Raw genomic sequence first — 17,845 nt, forward strand, 5'->3', positions numbered from 1 at the left:
TGTACTGTTTTGAATGCTTGGGCAGTGCATATGTAGAGATTTGTCATGGCAATACAGTTTCTGGAATTGAAATTGAAATTGAAGGAGGCGGAGCGACTTCAGTTACCCAGAGAGAGCAGAGGAAGACACAACATGAGACGAGGGGAGAGAGAAAGAAAGAGAGAGAGAGAAAAATAAAGAAACAGAGAGAGGTAGGCTAGGGGTAAAGGTAATTAGGCTGAGTTTTTGCCGGGCTGCACAGAGGCATAGCCAGTCGAAGGCAGAGGGATATTTGGTGCTGCTGTTTGCCATCGGGTGGTATGGCCTACTCCCTCCAGCCAAACAAGCCCATCCAGCGGGTGACTGTCAGCTCTCACACAGCAAACAACAGCACAGCAACACAGCAGCCCCAAGCCCAAGCCCTCCCCTACCCCCTGATCTCCATCCAGAGCTGAGGACAGACTAGCGCACATCCTGCCTGGCTGCCCACGCCAACCTGTCGTAGACTCCCTTAATTGGCACTGGACTGCACAGATAACACTGAATCCCCATCAGGAAGCCAGTGTGTGTTTGTCTCACAGATACTGTTCCAGGACCAGTCAGATAGTGTCCCCATTTCAACCTGGGCCTCAGAGGTGCACAAACACACACGGGTTGGGCGGGGGGGTGATGTGGGGGGGTGGGGGGGGGGGGGGGGGGGGGGGTGGGTGTTGTTTGGCAGTGTTGGTGGGGGTGGGGTGGTGGTGTTGGGTGCTGTGTTGTGTTGTTTTGTTTTGTTGCCAGGGGTGATAAAATAAAAGATTTGTATTGGTCTGGAAGTGTGGGGGTGCTGCAGGTAAGAAGGAGTCACGGAGAGAAGAGAACAGCGTGAGAGGAAAAAGGGGGGATTGAAAGCAGTAGTGGGAGACGGTGAGTGTGAGAAGGAGCGATAGAGAGAGAACAAGAATGAAAAATAAATGGTGTGGGAGTGAGAGATGGAGAGTGAAAGGGAGGGAGGGATGTGCAGCTGAAGGGTGTGTGTTGCCAGGAGGAATCGACTGCAGTGTCATCACTTCTGACCATAAAGCTCGCTCTCGGTCAATGCAGCCTGGAGCCCATTTTCCTCCGTGGCTATTTTTAGCCCCTGCCCCCCTCCCTGACTGTCCACCGCAGTGCTGCTACCTGGCCACCAGGCTTATCCGCACACACAAACACACATGGCACGAAGAGACGCCAGCGAAGGACAGAGTAAAATGGTTTGCCATCAGTGCTCTGGAAACTGGAAATAGCTCCACGGGTCATGAAAAAGCTGGAAATATAGTGTGTCACAAAGGAGCAAGTTGAGACAGGTGGACCTTTAGGCCAGATGTGCTGCTAGGGAAGGATTTTCTGTATCCATAATATTTTGCTTTTGTGTGGACAGTCTGTGTGGGTCCATAGTGAATACAGACACAACTATATCTACATTTCATCGCCAGACAGCCGCTGTCATGCCATCAATTCAGGTGTTTACGGAGGGAGGGATACGTATAGGGATACGTATTGTTGATATTGTTTCGAACTGGATGGCATTCTTCAGAGACTTACTATGGTGTTAAAAACCTTTCCTAATGGCACATCTGGATGTTAATCATTTCAATCTAGCTAAGTTAGGGCTAGCGATCGGGTCCAACGTTTATCTAACATTAGCAACAGGTTAATAGCTGTTTGATAACGTAGTCACGCCAAAGGCAGATAGATAGAGGATAGACTCATTTGCATATTCATAGCAGTGAATACGGAATAAGGCAAAGGTGTAGAGCTACCTACATCCAAGCAATTTTACGGCTATGGAGGGATTTTTTTCATCAGAAAAACAGATGAGTTTTTAGTGGTTTAATCAGTGCCAGGAGAGGGACGTTAAATTCTTCTTCTCACTGCCTTAAGCACACACACACACACACACACACACACACACACAAACACACACACACACACACACACACACACACACACACACACACACACACACACACACACACACACACACACACACACACACACAAACACACACACACACACACACACACACACACACACACACACACATAGCACATGGTAACACTACTACCATCAAAAGTGATAATGATAGTACTAGTAGACTATAAGCCATCCCTGGAAGTGCATCGGTAAAGGGCCCTGTGTGCTGTGTGCTGAGCCTGCTGGCCTCTAAGGCCCCATCCCTCCTGTAGCCAGTGCCAGGCCAGCAGCCACACAATCACACAGCAGTCATGCTGAGTTAGCACCGCTGGATGGCCCACCCCACACGCATGGCGCATTACCACTGTGGGGTGTCTGGGGAAAAACCTCAGCCTTTTTGTTTGTTTCCATCTGGACCGGGACTGTGGCCCAAACAGCCTCAGTCCGGTCCTGGAGTGGGAAATGGCTGAATCAGAGCTGAACTAAAGACTTTTGGAATGGAATATACAACGCACTGATGAAACCAGAAACATTTAAAAACAGATAGCTAGCATTGTGACCTATGTGTAAATTATATTTTAATTTATTGTATGTGTACTCACACAATTGTTGCTAGCACTGTTGAACCTAAACGCGTTCATTAAACGAAAGTTCAAGAACTTGTTCATAATTTTGGTGAACGTGAACTGAACGTACTGTATTACTGCCTGTTGAATGATACTGTGAACGCGTTCATTCTGGTGGCTGTGAACGGCACGTTCACTCTTTTTAATTTCGTTCAATAAGGTGCCAGATTTTTTGTGACTTCAAGGCAAAAAATACCCCGTTAACAGTCCTGTATCCAATCGCTGCGTGTGCTTTCTTCCACTGTCTATGCCTGGCAAGTGTGAGAGCGCCTAAGTTGCGTAGAGGCCCAGAGCGGTATTGCAGACATATAGAGCTTTCGAAAAATTTGAGCTTGCAACATATTGAAAAAAAAACTGAACTAGTTCATTTTTTGGAGCTGTGAACTTAGTTCAAAACTATGAACTATGAACTGAACTAGTTCATTTTAAAATGTGTGACCTATGAACAGAACTAGTTCATGTAGAAAGTGAACTTTCCCAACACTGGTTGCTAGGCACGGTTTCTAAAGTTGATGTTCTCTGTTTGCGAATATCCCTGATATTAGAACTCCTAATGGAAACAGAAGAGCAGGGCTGTTCACTGGTGCTTAAGACCAATGAAGAGGCTCCGGCTGGCCCCGGTCTTTAGTGGAAAAAGGCCACCAGGCACTGGAAAGCAGCTTTTATGCTCTCCCTGTGGTTGCATGGGATTGTACTCTTTCTCCTAACTCTCTTTCATTCTCTAGCTCTCTCTGTCTATTGTCTCTCTCTATCTCTGTCTGCCTCCCTCTGCCACCATTAACCTTAATGATTTCTTAATTAGTGTGCTTGCCCGAAGGGAAGCACAGTATTGTTATCGTCAAGTTTTCTTTATTTATTTATTTATTCCGTACGTTTTTCTTGCAGCTAACTACTCCTCGCCCGATTGAGCTAGAGACGCCATTCAAACACCAAAACGTCCGGCCCGATCCGGTGCAAGCTGCTATGACTTTTCGTGGCGGTACAACTTGCCATCCCTTTTTTATTCCTCTTTTTCATCCCCTTTTCCTCTCATTGACTAACATGGTGGAAGGTTGAGCCATTGTGACGTCACATACTCTGAGCTAGGAGAAGCTCTCTTAAATGCCATAACAATCATGCTAATCGAAAACCACCATCAAGGTTTATACCTCTTAAATGCCATAAAAATCATGTAAATCTAAAACCACCATTAAGCTTTATATCATGATACAGTAGTAGGTATAGCTAGCGAGTTGTTTACGTTCACAACCCTCAGACAGTTAAAAAGGCCCGACAACAGTCACCAAAGAAAACCTAGATATACTATTGATACTATCGTGAATAGAGTGATGATAGCTAGCGAGCTATTTAGCCTTCACCCAGGCTCAGGAGGTTTATTTTGCTAGGTATCTCCGATATCGACGCAGAGACACAGTGTGAAAAAGGATGAAAAACTTAACGAGGAAAAGTGGTTCGGGAACTACGTATGCAGTAGTTGGCTGTACCAACTCAAGAAAACACCTGAACGAGTGGTTAGATAGAGAGTGCAAAATATTAAAACGAATGTAGTGGCAACAGTTTCAGGTACAGTTTATACACCCGCTCTAACAGTGTTAACCAGTATGTGAGTAACGTGGGTTTTATTAAGGCATAGCGTGTGTAATGTGTAGCTATTTCATTCCGTTTGTTAACCTTTCCGGCTGTCTGTATACCAGCAGCAGAGCGGAGCATTTCACTCCCCTGCCATCTCGGAATGAAATAGCTACACAATACACACGCTATGCTTTAATAAAACTCACGTTTTACGAGACACCAACAGAGGCACAATCGACAAGTCTTACCATTGAAGATCTTTGACGTTCGGTCTGAAACTACAACCAGCCATCCAGGTTAATCCAAGTTATTGTGGAGAACGACAGTTGCATCAATCATTTCATTAAAACTTCACACTTATTACATTGGACATATCCACCAGCCTAATTAGAATCTGCATTGTCTACTGAGCAGAAATATCTCCATACAGTAGATTTCCCTTCGTTTAGTATCATTTTAAACTTTCCAGATGACTGTATTGCTCGTCAAGTGATACGTGTCCAGAAACAAGGCCCTTTGTCTGGATAGCCATAGCTAGCATAACTGCCATTGAAATCCAATGGTAATGCTACCTAGCTAGGTATGCTAATTGTCGGTATCCATCGTTAACTCGTTAATCGTTAACCATCATGTCACTGGCTTTAATTTAAGAATGGCATGTTAGTAGTACATTTAGTAGTACATATAATATCAGTACACTTGATTCATTACTGCTGATGTGTTACTTATATATGTTACTTATTAGCAGCTAGCTACCTAGCTAGCCACTATGAGTTCCAATGTGTTTTCAGTTAGTGTTAGCAGCAAGCTAAGCTAGCTGCTGTAATAGTTGAGTTGAGCTTCAGTTAAGACGCTGCGTACCGTACTTCATCATCACATTCGATTATTTATTTCAAACAAATTCGAATTCAGCTGTAGGCATGAGATCTGTATCTTGGAGACTAATTGCATCCACAATTTAAGTACTGCAAGCTAGACTACTACAGTTGACACAACACAGGAGGTCCCTGGGCCTGAGAAGGGAAGGTAAGGTAAGGAGTTTAATGTGGCTATAATATGGAATTTTAAATGTGCCTAAAACTAGACTAAATTGTAATGAGTTTTCGAAAACTAGACTGAAACTAAGAAGGATAACTATGACTAAATGTGACTAAAACTTATATGCATTTTTGTCTTTAGACTGAATCTAAAAATAGCTGCCAAAATGAACACTGAGATAGGGGACCCCTTAATCTGCAATTCATGGTTGCTAACTCTAATCAGATGTACTACCTAGGCTAAGAGAAGACAAACTTTTTATGCCAACGAACACCAATAACTAGAACTAATTTGACAGACTATAAACCAATGTGATACACGTGCTCTCTATCTATACAGTAAAAGTGTTGCTTACGTTTGATACTAGACCTACAGTCTAACTCTAACTGCATTAAGTCTAACATAGGCCTATCTTACAATAAACTTTAAGTAAAGCTGGCTATGTAACCGCATTCATTCCAATATTGTTGCACAGATGTTTCCTTTTACCAAGATAACAATTTCAACAATTCACTTAGCTCAGTAAGTCAGTATAACGAAACTCTGGAACTATTAGGCTATGACCAAATGTAACACCCTTTCACAATAAACAAGCAAACAAACAAACAAAAACAGAACAACAAAGATACCCTCATATGTCTAAACGTCAGTGGAGCCAAAATATAATGGTTGAGCTTGGTTGCTTGCTAAAATATATTGGAAGAAGGCCCCACTATACTGACTGAGTAGATGTAAATACATGTTAATTCATAGGCACTTGTTCTCTCTGTCACAGAGCAAGCACACTCTCGCAGTTCGTTCACGAAACGCATTCTAGTTCAATTTAATGAGCTTCATTGGCATGACAAAACACTATTTAGTATTGCCAAAACAAAACTTTTGAACACAGAGTTTGAACGTGGAATTCAACAAACAATTAATTAGTGTGCTTGCCCGAAGGGAAGCACAGTATTGTTATCGTCAAGTTTTCTTTATTTATTCCGTACGTTTTTCTTGCAGCTAACTACTCCTCGCCCGATTGAGCTAGAGACGCCATTCAAACACCAAAATGTCCGGCCCGATTCGGTGCAAGCTGCTATGACTTTTCGTGGCGATACTCTTTGCCACTCCTTTTTTATCCCTCTTTTTCATCCCCTTTTTCTCTCATTGACTAACATGGGGAAGGTTGAGCCATTGTGACGTCACCCACTAAGGCGAAGCTCTGTATTCTCCTGTAACGGCAGTTGACGGCCAGCGACGACCAGCATACAATCATGGATATAAACACTAGAAATGCTGTTGCTGAACTTCATCTACACACCTGATTTAATTCTTTAAGCCTTATTGGACATATTTTTATCTTAAAAGCTATATATATATTTGTATTTAACTATTTTGAGAAATGATAACGTTATTACGTGATGTGCCTTCGCTGCAGAACAGGATGGTATAAGAGAAAGAGAGCGGAGATTCTCCTAACTAGCTGGCTAATGTAGCCATCCCATTTAAGCTATTCATATTACCGCTAAGCTATTTGTGACATTGGTAATTATACAGTATAATTTGTTACATTTCACTCTCAATTTTTCCCGCTACAAACTGCTTAGTATTCCACTTTGTAGCCTTCTCTAATCACTCGATTACCTCAGCCAGCCAGATTGGCAAAATGACAGCACCGAGAGGTCCACGTATGTTTACCCTGGAGAGAGCAGTAGTGCTTTGCCAAATTGAGCCAGAGATTTTCGAGTCGAATGACAACGAAACTAATGTAAGTTGTAAAATGAATGTTGATGGATAACAACCTAAATCTGAGCCATAGTTGCCAACTCTGGCATCTACAACATTTCTGATTAGCTACGCTAATAGCCTACACATAGCCTCTTACTCTATAAAACATTAAAGCAAATATGGCGATTATTATTTACCTTATCTGCTGGTAACCATAGAAGATCGTGAAGTAGGCCTACTAGTGATTTGAGTCCAAGCCCATATGTATTGTAGATGAGGTAATCCACTTGGTGCTAACAAGCACATCAAAACTCCAGTCAAAACGATGGTCTGTCGACAACGCAGATTTCGCTAATATGTTTATCCTACTTGTAACTTGTTGGTTGCTAGAAAGCTCTCTGAACATATGACCGGTCTTACTATACTGTTAGTACACAGAGTATTCCTATTTTATGGACTGCATGGCTTATGAACAAAGCTCATGTAAAGTGACATTTCTAGTAACGTAATCTTGGAATGGAGCCTGGCTCACGTCGCTGTCATTCTTCCACACTGTCAGTGGACGAGCGTTGGCTCACTGTAGATTCACTTTGTTTGCGTTATTTCAGTGTAGTATTTATTTATATATTTAATTTTGCAATTAGGCTATATAGGCTGTCAAAAAGGTGTTGTATCGCTATGGCAGGGTTACATGAAGTAAATATGAATGTAATAGACTACTTTGTGCTACTGAATAATGCAGCTGAGATAATAAAGTCTTTGGAAGATGTTTTGTGTCATGTCTATAGGTTTATGTCTGTAAATGTGAAATGGTTAGTGGTAGGCCTACATCTCATGGCATTTCAATATATTTCTAGTTTAGTGAGCTACACTTTAGATATTTTCTGAGAGTCTTCGAGTTTAGCTGCCCCCTCCTTATATGGATAAAACATATAACAAGCCAGACATCACTGTTGAGAGAGAACTGCATTAAGTCTAACATATAGGCCTATCTTACAATAAACTTTAAGTAAAGCTGGCTATGTAACCGCATTCATTCCAATATTGTTGCAGAGATGTTTCCTTTTACCAAGATAACAATTTCAACAATTCACTTAGCTCAGTAAGTCAGTATAACGAAACTCTGGAACTATTAGGCTATGACCAAATGTAACACACTAGACCCTTTCACAATAAACAAGCAAACAAACAAACAAAAACAGAACAACAAAGATACCCTCATATGTCTAAACGTCAGTGGAGCCAAAATATAATGGTTGAGCTTGGTTGCTTGCTAAAATATATTGGAAGAAGGCCCCACTACACTGATTGAGTAGATGTAAATACATGTTAATTCATTGGCACTTGTTCTCTCTGTCACAGAGCAAGCACACTCTCGCAGTTCGTTCACGAAACGCATTCTAGTTTTCTCTCTCTCTCTCTTTCTGCCTCTAGGTGGTTGGACCCCGAGCTGCTGGAGCGTTCCGGGAGAGGCCGGCCAAACCCACGGCATTCCGCAAGTTCTACGAGCGTGGAGATTTCCCCATCGCTCTGGAGCATGACACCAAGGGAAACCGCATTGCATGGAAGGTACTTGTACAGGGGAACGACTCTGCTCTCAGTTAACATCTCAATATGCACAAAGGGGGAAATCTTTCCATTTTAATCAAAAACAACATCAATGCATCGATAGAAATGAATCCATTTAAGCTTATGATCAAACTTTTGCACTAATTGCGAAAACTATTTGATTATGTATTATGGTGTGTTTGTGGTAACATCTCGTTGACTTTTGCTCATTAGTATGATATCAATCTTATTTGTACTGTAGGAATCTCAGCCCCAATGTCCATTGATTTGAGCTTATGATATAGGGCTAGTCATATTTCAAATACTTTTCACCAGTTACAGCTCATCATGTAAAGTCATAAAACAGTGAAGAGATATTTGGTTTGGTCTTAGTCACTTCCGTAGTCCTGCCTGCTATTTTAAAACAGTAATCACCAGAGATAGATCAGTGCCACTGTGGACCAGGGTAAAGCATGTGATGAAAGACATTCACGAGTCTGTGTAAACAGGGGATAATTATGACTGTGGATGGACATAGGGTTCATCTCATTACCTGTCAGCCTACATTAAGCCTACTTGTGTCAAGGCAAGAGTGTACAGGCTATGCTGTCTGTGCTGGAAAAGCTCACATGTATAGAGATCGATATTGTTGGTATTACGTGTTTTTTTAAGAAAGGTCAGTTGCACCACAGCTGTGTTTGTGTAAGAAGATTAGTAATTATTGATTAAACACACACACACACACACACACACACACACACACACACACACACACACACACACACACACACACACACACACACACACACACACACACACACTCACAGCCATACACACACACACATTGGATATTTATTCAATGTGTATTAACCATGGCTTTAAAAGTGCATCCGGGAATGTATAACGTTATCTTTGAGTAGTGTCCACATCAGTGGATTTGACAAATGGATCCTCTCCAAACTTACCTGACAGCCAGTGCCCTCCCACACCTGCACCCCAGCCCAGCCCAGCCTGCTCCATACCCCATGACATTTAGAATACAGGCACGGTTGAATGGGCCAGAGCTCACACACACAAAGCACACAGACAAGCAATCAGACAGCCAGGCAGACAAAGACACACACACACACACACACACACACACACACACACACACACACACACACACACACACACACACACACACACACACACACACACACACACACCTATTTTCTTCTTCTTTTATTCCAGGAGAGTGTACCTCATCTCCAGTTGAAAACATTTTGAAAGCATCCGAGTGAATTATTGATGCAAATTTCAAAACGAATCGGCGCTCTTGAAAAAATAATGTCTCTCTCTTTTTCTCCGCTCGTAAGAAATTGCTCGCAGCCGACGGGAATCGGTGTATGAAATTGCTGCTGTCATATCTAATGCAACTGTTATGCTTATTGATTTTGTGTTACTGATTTTCATGATTCTCCTCAGTAGATCGCTCACCTCTCCCCTGCTCTCTACTGCTCTCCCTTTCTGAGTGAGAGTGCTGGGTTTCCAACAAGGTCCCTCTCTTACGGCAGTCAAGTGCCATGGCCGGCCAAGTAGCTGCTTTAGTGTTGTGCCAGGCGTTGAGGTGGTATGGTGAGGACGAGGGGGTGGAGTGTCTGTGTATGTGTGTGTGTGTGTGTCTATATATGTTTGTGTGTGTGTGTCTATATGTGTGTGTGTTGGGAGGGGGTTGGGGGCTTTGGACAAATGCACCACTACATCCCTGCAATATTTGTTATTTCAAGGCACCCCCTGCAGGGTCAAATATCAAAGAGAGGGAGTTTATATTTGGGTGGATATGGGCTGGTTTGTTTGTCTGTGTGGGGGAGCGAGTTGAGGGGTGTGGTGGGGTGGTCAGTTTGTGTATTTTTATGTGCGTCTTCTTGGATGTGTATGCTGTGGCTCTAACTCTGTGTGTGTGTGAGTGTATGTCTTTGTGTGTATGTTCATGTCTGCGTACTTCGAGTGTGTGGAAGTTTTCTTGTGTGTGTGTGTGTGTGTGTGTGTGTGTGTGTGTGTGTGAGTATGCGTGTGTGAGTATGGTTGTATGTGCGTGTCTGCGTTTGAGTGTGTGGAATGTGTATGTGTGTGTGTGTGTGTATGTCTGTGTGCTATGCGTGAATGTTAATGTGTGTGTATGTGTGTGTGTGTGTGTGTGTGTGTGTGTGTGTGTGTGTGTGTGTGTGTATGTGTGTGTGTGTGTGTGTGTGTGTGTGTGTGTGTGTGTGTGTGTGTGTGTGTGTGTGTGTGTGTGTGTGTGTGTGTGTGTGTGTAGTCCATTTCCACGCTGCAGTGAAGGGAGCGAGTGTGTGGGAGCAGCACACTGTTTGCAGTGAGCAGCCCTCAGGCCATAGGTTCAAGACCAGGGCCACGGATCAATCCCGCTCCGCCAGCAAAAAGCTCTGAAAGCACACGGAGAAGGGGAAATGGAGAGAGGAGTGGAGGGGGAGAAAATAAACAGAGCGGATGAGGCTTTTTGGCTGACTCCACAGAAGGGTCTGTGTGGCTACGGCTCTCTGATATGTGGTGCCCGCGTTAGAAGCCGAGGCTGGAACATCGCCAGCACTGGACAGAGCTGGCTCAGCACTGGGCCAGAATCTCTCACCATCACAGACAGGTGCTCTTATTTAAAACCTGCCCTCCATTATCACTCAGAGTCACACTGACAGCCAACATCTGGGACGGTCTTCTCTTTGATTTCCATCCATGTGATTAACTGAATGTATGTTGACACATGTGCTGCTGTCTGCAGTGCATGCACATGTAATTAATGATCAGCAAGATTCAACATGTGCAAATACACACGCACATGCGCACACACACACACACGGATGCACGCACACACACACACATACACACGGATGCACGCACACACTTACACACATCAGCGAGATCCCAGGGTATTCCATAGCTTGGTGCTTTGAGAGTCTAGCACTTTACAGATAAATAAAAAATGAATGAGATCAAAGAGAGGCCATAGCACCACCCCTCCTCTCCCTGCTCCCCTCTCTCCTCTCTCCTCTCTTTTCTGGTCATCACCCTCTCCATGCAGTAGGGTGCAGCAGTGCTTACCTCTAGGCATTGTCTGCTCAGAATCTCCTGTCTCGTTCTCTGTCTCCTACACACACACATACACACACACGCACGGGCAGGGGCACGTACACACACCCACACAAAAAACAGACATACACACACCTGTCTTTTTCTGTCACTGCATTCGTCATCTCCATGCCTGATGTTTGACTGAGTTGTATGTGTGTGTGTGCATGAAAGAGATAGTATGTACGTGTGTGTGTGTGTATGTGTGTGTGTGTGCATCTGTACTAAATGTCAAGGACATTGTGAAAAATGGTCGACTGTGGCTTAGGTGTATATTTGTCTGTTTCTGGACTGTAAAGACTTAAGCCATAATGTCAGGCTCTGGTGCTGTCGCTGGCTTACATGTGAGAGCTCCACGTGCAGCAGATAGATAAGGGAGAGCAGTCGGAGGCCTGCACAACCCACACCGCCCCCTCCTCCACACCTCTCCCAACCTCCTCAGTCTCAAGGGCTTCACCTAGGGCCTTCCTTCATTAGGAATGTACTGCTAGGGTCTGCCTGATGTAGGAATTAACCTGAGGGTGTACATGTAGTAGAGACCTGAGGTTCTATCTGTAGTAGAGACTCACATGAGGGTGCATCTGTAGTATAGACTCTCCTGAGGGTGTATCTGTAGTAGAGACTCACCTGAGGGTGCATCTGTAGTATATACTCTCCTGAGGGTGCATCTGTAGTAGAGACTCACCTGAGGGTCTGTCTGTAGTAGAGACTTACCTACAGTATTGTGGTGTACCTGCATCAGGGATTCAACTTAACCCACCTTCCCAATAACCTTTTTTTTTTACCAACACCATGATAGACAGACAGCCAGGTGGCGCTTAAGTCCAGCAGAGTGCAGCACCCCCCCCCCCCCCCCCCCATTCTATTTTCAACTTTCATTTTCTCCTTCATTTGTTTTGGTTGCTTGTTTGTTATTAGTTTAATTTAAAAACTCAATCACAATTTTTTCATGTGTGACTCAGTGGCCAAAATAGAAAACCGTTTCATAAGAACATCAATAGTAACCTGATTTCTGCCCGCAAATCCAAGCCTTGGGAGTAAGGGGGGGGGGAGTGTGTGTGTGTGAGTGTGTGTGTGGGTGGGGGAGGGCAATCAATTAATCTGATCAAGCGCTTTAGGAAATGGAGAGTGTAAGCGTTCCAGAGGGAGGGTTATCCATCTCTTTTGCTGTGATTGAATTACGAGAGCCTTGGGTTGGGAAGGGGATTGCGGGCAGGGGACATGTGTAGTGCATGTGTGTCAGTGTGTGCATGTGTATGTGTGTCTGCATGTGTGTGTGTGTGTGTCTGTGTGTGTGTGTGTGTGTGTGTGTGTCAGTGTGTGCATGTGTATGTGTGTCTGCATGTGTGTGTGTGTGTGTGTGTGTGTGTGTGTGTGGGTTTGTGTGTGTGTGTGTAAGTGTGTGTATGTCTATGTGTGTCTGTGTGCGTGTGTGTGTGTGTGTGTGTTTGTGTGTGTGAGAGAGAGAGAATGTGATTGTGTGTGCGAGTAAGAGTGAGAGAGAGGCCATGAAGCACAGGGCAAGGACATACAAGGCAAGGAAGGGAGAAAATTGAGGGGGAGAGAGAATAAAGAGAGAAAGAGAGATGGCCAAGGAGGAATATAATTTATTCTCCATCTCTCTCCCTCTCTTTTTTATACCTCTCTGCCCATTTACATTTTCCTACTGAGCACCTTGGGGGGCAGCAGGCTTCTGCCTTGACAGCTATATCACTGGGCCTGGGTCTGCCGCTTCTCCTACGAGTTAATCCTTAGCCCTGCACTTAACTCCTTCCTGTCATTGACCAGAGTACCTGCACTGCTAATGAACACAGAGGGGAATGGCCAGGGAGCTCCTTAAATCACCTCTCCCTCAGAACTGCTATTATATTAAGGACTTGCCATGGTCGACTATGCCATTTTATTATAAGAGAAAAAACAGATTGGGTGGAAGTGGAGTGCCTCATTAGTCTTAGCATGTTCCATAGGTGAACATACAGATCATTTGTGTAGTAAAAACAAACAACCCTCAGTTGGCATGATGTGAGGTGCTTGACCCGGTTCTTTGAGAGTCATTAAGAAAAACAGGCAGAGTACATAAGCTCTTGCTGCTCAGTTTACTTGCAGCTTGGAAAATAATTACACTTTACACTTGAAGTAAATATCTTCACTCCAGGGAGTCCCTCTTTTTTACAATTCACCATTCATCTCTACCTTACTGCACGACATGTGCATTTAAATGCATCCTCTCGCTCGCTCCACTCCGCTTGCTCTCTCTCTCGCTCTGTCTCTCTGTCTCTCTCTGTCTCTCTCTCTCTCTCTCTCTCTCTCTCCCTCTCTTTCGCTCTCTGTAGCGTAGTATATATTGTAGTGTTGTGTGTATGAATGAGCCTGTGTCTTGGGGGCATCCAGGCTCAGAGAGGCTAAATGAAAAGACTGGAGAAAATGGAGTTACCCATGCACACTCGCACACTGACAGCACAGCAATGCTCTCTCACTCTCTCTCTCTCTCTCTCTCTTTGTCTTTCTCTCTCTCTCTATCCCTCTCTCTCTCCCCCTCTCTATCTGTTTGTGTGTGTGTGTGAAGAGAAGTAGACACACACACACATACCTACCGTAGAGAATGTAGCGGATGAATATGAACATGCCCTCTAGGCCTTTGAGAAGAGAGGACTAGACTAGATTTTGTGAAAGAAATTGATGGAGAGAAAGAAGGAAAGAGGGAAAAGGAGAGGGAGGGAGATGAAAGAAGGAAAGGGAGAGAGGGATAAAGGACCAAAATTTAAAAAAAGCTCTATGGAGAGATGTGTAGGTTGCCTGCTGGAGTGGAAGCTGAATGGCGGTTCAGCCTCATGGTTAGGGATGTACCCAAATAGGTTATTCAGGAAAGCACTAATAATGCCATGGAAACAGTTATTTTTTCTTCCCGAAGTTTTCTAATATCAAAGATAGGTGGAGACTCAGTCGAAGAATAATCAATCAGGAAACAGCCCTTATTCTTGCAATGATGCGCATCAAGGGAAAGAGGAAGGTTTCACTCAGAAGATTCATCCATGTCTTTGATTAGACATTTTATCAGTCCAAGTTTAAGTATCCTACACAGCATAATGGGTGTTGCCCAATAGCCCCGACCCTACATGAATATGTATCAGTCTGCTTCCTGTAATGGGAAATGCCACAATGTTGGTTCACAGGGGAAGTTGTAAATTAGAGGATCCAGCCGTGAGCAAATGTTTCAGAGGCCTGTGTTCAGGGTGGTGGGGGTATAAGGTATACACTGACACTTTGATATGACCTGAGAGGAGAGATAAAAAGACACCATATGATCATGTGCTAGATAGCCTGGTGTTTCGAACCCCCACAACCTATACATCAAAATGAAGTTAAGAACCTGTAGGTTCATGCTGTATGTGTCATCCAGAGGTTTCATGGACTTTCGACTTAGTGTCCAGTTACACCCTTCTAGGTGTTTCATGGTTGTTTAAGCTGACAGCAACAATTTCAAGTGGCAGCAACAAGATATTTTTGAAGCTAGCAATGGACTCTGCAGCACACGCGCGCAGACAAAATAGCAAAACAACAGGCTATCTGGTAGCACTTAATCAGCCAACTGATACACCTATCAACAGACGGTTCATAAAATGTTGTTTAAAGAGAGAGATGAAAAGTACAGTATGATTATGTGGAAATATATTTCATAATTAATTAAATGCCAATATTAAATCAATTTGATGCTTTGAAGGCACAACAAATGCATTGCCAATGAATGTTGGATTATGAGCTACAACATTTGCGTCAGATGTCCGGTATAAACCACGCCCTTTCGGTCTCATATCTTAATACAGATACAGAGACAGATAGTTTTGTTGGTTGAACAGATACAGACATAGATACAGATAATGATGTCTCTGTACACTTGTAATCACGAGCCAGGCAGACAGAGATAGAAGGAGGGAGAGTCTTCAGGAGGAGCAGAGGACTGAGATCAGCACCCATATCCTTCCCAGACACAGATTCCCTGGATGGCTGCTGGCAGACAGAAAAGGATAGAGAAAGGGCTTAGAATGAAAGTAGAGAGAGAAAGCAAGAGAAAGAGGAGGAGAGACAGAGAACAGGAGAGAGAGACAGATGGGTCTGTGCTTAATGTTCACCAGATGCCTTTTGGCAGCACCCATGACCTCATTTTCAGAGCATTTCTTTCAAGCGCTTATTCTTGCTAGATTATCAATATTACTGTTGACAATGTATGTCCCATCCCCTTCACAAATTAAATTGTCCAGCAACTGAGAAGTGACATTGACGTGCCCAGCTCTGTTCCAGATGTTTAACTTTTTTCAACTGAAAGTCCTGGGAGCGGAGCTGAGGAAATTGCTGTTTACGCTGAGCTACTTAGGAAATCTATTGAAGATAGGCACTGCCAGCACAAAAAATGGGTTTGGTGGACACGGGCCCTAAAAGTCTGATTATATTTATGGTTCTTTGTGTGGTTCCTTTTGGCCCCCATCCGCGTCATTTGGATGCCTGGGGGTCCCTCGGTGGTCCTCGCGGAATGGGCTTTTGGGCTTACAGGGACACTGATGTAATTCGCGGCCCATTCTCCCAGTCCTCTGAAGCGTGAGGTGGGCACCTCCATGTTACTCAGAGGCGGCCCGTGTTGTTGTGAGTGGGTTGCTGGATGCCGGAGCTTCCTTTCAGAGCAGAAAAAACAAGTCCAGTGCCAGTGTTGACATGCTCCAGCAGGGGCCGAACATGGCAAACAAGCCCAGTGTGCATTGTGATGTGATGTTTGGAATGGGCTGTGGAGGGCCTCTTGGGGCCCCCTCTCTCCCCTCTCATGCCCACCCCACCTCACCCATTGTGGAGTTTATGGCTCAGCTACATCCCCCCCATGAGCTCAGGCCCAAACAGCTGGTCTCTTGTGTGGAGGGTGAGTCATGTAAAAACACACATACATGAGATAACACACAGACACACACATGCACAAACATATACACAGGCAATGACATGCAAAGGCAAAGACACACACATACACGGACACAGACAGGCCAAAGTAGACACACATATTCAAACACACACTCACACACAACAGCAAAGGCAAACACGCATGTGCACACTACATACATCGATACACACACACACACATACACACACATCCTCATTCTCAGATGGAGCAGAGCTAAGCTTTGTCCACAAAGCGGTGGGGGTAGGGTGGATGATGTTAGATGGAGAGATGGCAGGCTCTGCCAGGGGCCACAAATCTCGTCAGTGAATGTGTGTGCGGGGGGGTGGGGGCTGCTGCTGTCACTCTCCCCCTCCCTCCACCTTTTATGTATTGATTGGCACCCGCCTGGCCAGTGGGCTCACGCTCCAAATGGAGCCTTTAATTAACTAAATGGTGCAGCACAGAGCACGCCAGGATGCGGCAGGGAGAGGGGCCAGGGTTAACGCACACACACACACTTACACACACTTTCACAGGCACACACACAGACACACACACAAACACACACACACGCACACGCACACATGCACACGCACACGCACACACACACATACACTATATAAACACACACACACGCACACACACACACACACACACACACACACACACACACACACACACACACACGTCCCGTCCCAGCAGCCTTTCATCAGGACAAACAGGACGCACATGCGGCGTGAACGTGCTGAGAATCTGGGTAGGGGAAGGATGGGGCGGGGTGTATTGGGTGCGTGGCTGTCTTTCCGGTTGTCCCTCACCCCCCTTGTGTCCTTTCACCCAGCACTGAGCGTCTGTCCCTTTCCCTTATCGCTATCTGGACCCCTGTCACTCACTCTTCCACCCTTGGGAATGACTTTTTGTTCGCCAGGTCGTTGTGTTTTTTCAGTCCATTTTTCATTACTATCGCTCACTCTTTCTCCTTTTTCTATCCCTCTCTTTCTCTCGCTCTCTTTCTCTGGCCTATCCACCTCTCTCAATCCTGTCCACTCATCCATTTTGTCAAAGGTTAATTGGTTTGGAAATGATTCGATTCATTCTGGACGGTAATGCTGTTATCGTGGTTTTTTGTAAAAAAAAAAAAAAAAATAGAAGGAGAAAGAAAAACTACCCCACACACGCACTTAAGCCTAATTTGGAATAAAGACGGAGGTTGAAGGTTGGGGGTGTGATGGGTGGGGGAGCTGGGTGGTGGTGGTGGTGGTGTTGGTGGTCGGGAGGGGGCAGAAAAAGAAATCCAATTTAATCTACTCAGACTTTTTATACTTTGGCCCAAGCCTGTCCCCACAAGTCTTTCCTTTAAATTATGGCAGAATTTCATTACCTTGAAAGCTTT

At 44.5% G+C, this 17,845-nt stretch overlaps 1 protein-coding gene across 1 annotated transcript in view; it reads left to right on the plus strand.

The window, feature by feature from the left end:
• pacrg (PARK2 co-regulated) overlaps positions 1-17,845 on the plus strand; it is a gene marked incomplete at both ends in the record, with an annotated part of 144,555 nt that overhangs the window by 18,667 nt on the left and 108,043 nt on the right. Inside the window, one exon of the mRNA XM_080849560.1 lies at positions 8,295-8,429. Within this exon, the coding sequence (XP_080705686.1) occupies positions 8,295-8,429 (135 nt within the window). The remainder of the gene's footprint in view (positions 1-8,294; positions 8,430-17,845) is intronic.

Source organism: Sprattus sprattus, assembly GCF_963457725.1.
Source record: "Sprattus sprattus genome assembly, chromosome: 13".
NCBI lineage: Eukaryota > Metazoa > Chordata > Actinopteri > Clupeiformes > Clupeidae > Sprattus > Sprattus sprattus.